This window comes from Austrofundulus limnaeus, unplaced genomic scaffold, assembly GCF_001266775.1.
Source record: "Austrofundulus limnaeus strain Quisiro unplaced genomic scaffold, Austrofundulus_limnaeus-1.0 Scaffold1814, whole genome shotgun sequence".
NCBI lineage: Eukaryota > Metazoa > Chordata > Actinopteri > Cyprinodontiformes > Rivulidae > Austrofundulus > Austrofundulus limnaeus.
The window spans coordinates 1-1,998 of NW_013954216.1; the positions used below are offsets into that span (position 1 = coordinate 1).

The 1,998-nt window shown below is 41.6% G+C and overlaps 1 protein-coding gene across 1 annotated transcript in view; it reads left to right on the forward strand.

The window, feature by feature from the left end:
* Positions 1-524: 524 nt before the first annotated feature.
* Positions 525-1,998, forward strand: part of tbce (tubulin folding cofactor E) — a gene marked incomplete at its 5' end in the record, with an annotated part of 34,228 nt that continues 32,754 nt past the window's right edge. Inside the window, 1 exon segment of the mRNA XM_014033717.1 lies at positions 525-705. Within this exon segment, the coding sequence (XP_013889171.1) occupies positions 525-705 (181 nt within the window).

A 1,998-nucleotide genomic window follows, 5' to 3' on the forward strand; every position in this document is an offset into this window, starting at 1 on the left:
TTAGCTAAGTGTTAGCTAAGTGTTAGCATAGACCCAACAAAGTTCGGTCAGCTCCACATGTAAACAGACCTGCTGTGAACAGCTTTCTTCTTCATCTCCATTTAATCCAGATGATCCAATCCACGGCCGTTCACTCTGTTTCTCTGTCAGAACAAAAAAACTCTGAGGATAAGTGTCGTTATATCGATTCTCTACAAATTAAGCTCCAACTTTGTGTTTACACGTTTCTTTTTAATCTCATAACTGTCCGTCCTCAAAGTATGGCTCCTATGAAACACTAACTCAGCGTAAAGGTTCCTGGTAGCCCTTATCACAGCTATGTTTAATATTGTCACTTAAAAAGAAATTAATTAGATATTATCGTAAATATCGTTTTGAATCAATAAATTGTGTATTTAAATAAATAAATAAAAACCAAACGATAAAAATAAATCTTGCGGAAACAGGTACGACAGCGAAATGTGTCACTTCCGGTTTCCACCCGCTCGTCTGTTTCATGTAAATAAGGCTCCACCGCTCTGAAGAGGAGACYTAAACAAACCCGAACCTGTTGGTTGATCTCCGGTCTCCTCTGCTCGCAGCTCAACATCATGGGAACCGAGTTCACGGAGCCGGGGATCCCAGCAGACCCGGTGGGCAAGCGGGTCTCCTGCGACGGGGAACGGGCCACGGTGCGCTACGTGGGCCCGGTACCACCAACCACCGGTGAGGTCCGGCTTCTGATTCACGTGTTTCAGGTTTCATCTCAGGTCCGTTTTTAATTRAGGTGCAGAGAAGGAGGGCGATGAAGTCTGTGTGTGGGTCTGTTAGCAAAATATCTCACAACGAGTCCACTCAGCTGAGAGCCAACACACAACAGACGAGCTGGTGGTTGAATAAACTCTTGTCATCAGTTGTGATTCGTTTCCCATCCAAGTCATGTCCACTTTGCCATGCTTCTCCTCCTGCATACTTTGTCCTACAGCTGCCATTGTAATTTATATCTGTAAAGCTCCTGTGCCAAATGATGGCTATGACCTCTGGTGCCTGTACAACTTATATTTTTGGAAATATTAATGTTTAATAANTTAGTGACAACCATTACATTGGCAATGTGGCCACTTTCTGCACACAMACAAACCAAACCCAGGCCTCGTTCTCTACCACAGCTCTAATGGTCTCATGGTTAGTGCCATGGACTTTCATGTGGGAGATCAGGGTTCTAAACCCAGATACAGTAACTTTAACAAAAAATCTCTACAAACTTCATATTGTCACACAATTACCCTTATTACAAACACCTGCTGACTTGACAHGCACAAGCTGGTATAGAAAACACATTTGAACTTGGTCACAGTTCATTCTGCAAGTCCACTGCTGCAGGCAAAGACACGCTACAAAGACATGCACACTCGTTTTTACATCGTAAAAACCCATGTCTAGTTAATTATTTGAAGTCAGCTCAGTTTGTCTGTCAGCTAATTATGAGGCTGGGAATCTTTTACTCTCTCACGATTTGATTCAAAATCGATTTTTTTTTCATTCAYAACTGATAAAGTGAGCCCATTTTGTTCCCAAAGTGCTTCATGTTTGTTTTTTGAAAGCCTTGCACACAGTGAAGCTCATGACGAACTCAGACTCATTCAGTAAAAACCTAAATGAGCCCAAATCTTTGCATTAATTGAAGACAGAGTCTCTCTGTCCTTCAGTTCTGTAGTTTCCTCTTTGTTTTGGTGCTTTCTGCAGATGCATTTTATTTTATTTTATTACTAAACAACTCTTACAAGGCAGTTATCAACATACATTTGAACAAAATCCCCATGTCAGCATCCTCTGCCACCAAAAACAGTGACATTTTGACACAGGATGTGTTGGCCCAGCTTGATGAAGCCATGAAGGCTGTGGATGAGTCCACTGACGTGTGTCACAGAAAGTCCTTACTTTTTTCATTTTTGCTTGTTTTCATTGCGGCTTGTTATTGTAAAAAATAAAAACTATCCATATAAACTGAGCCTCCTA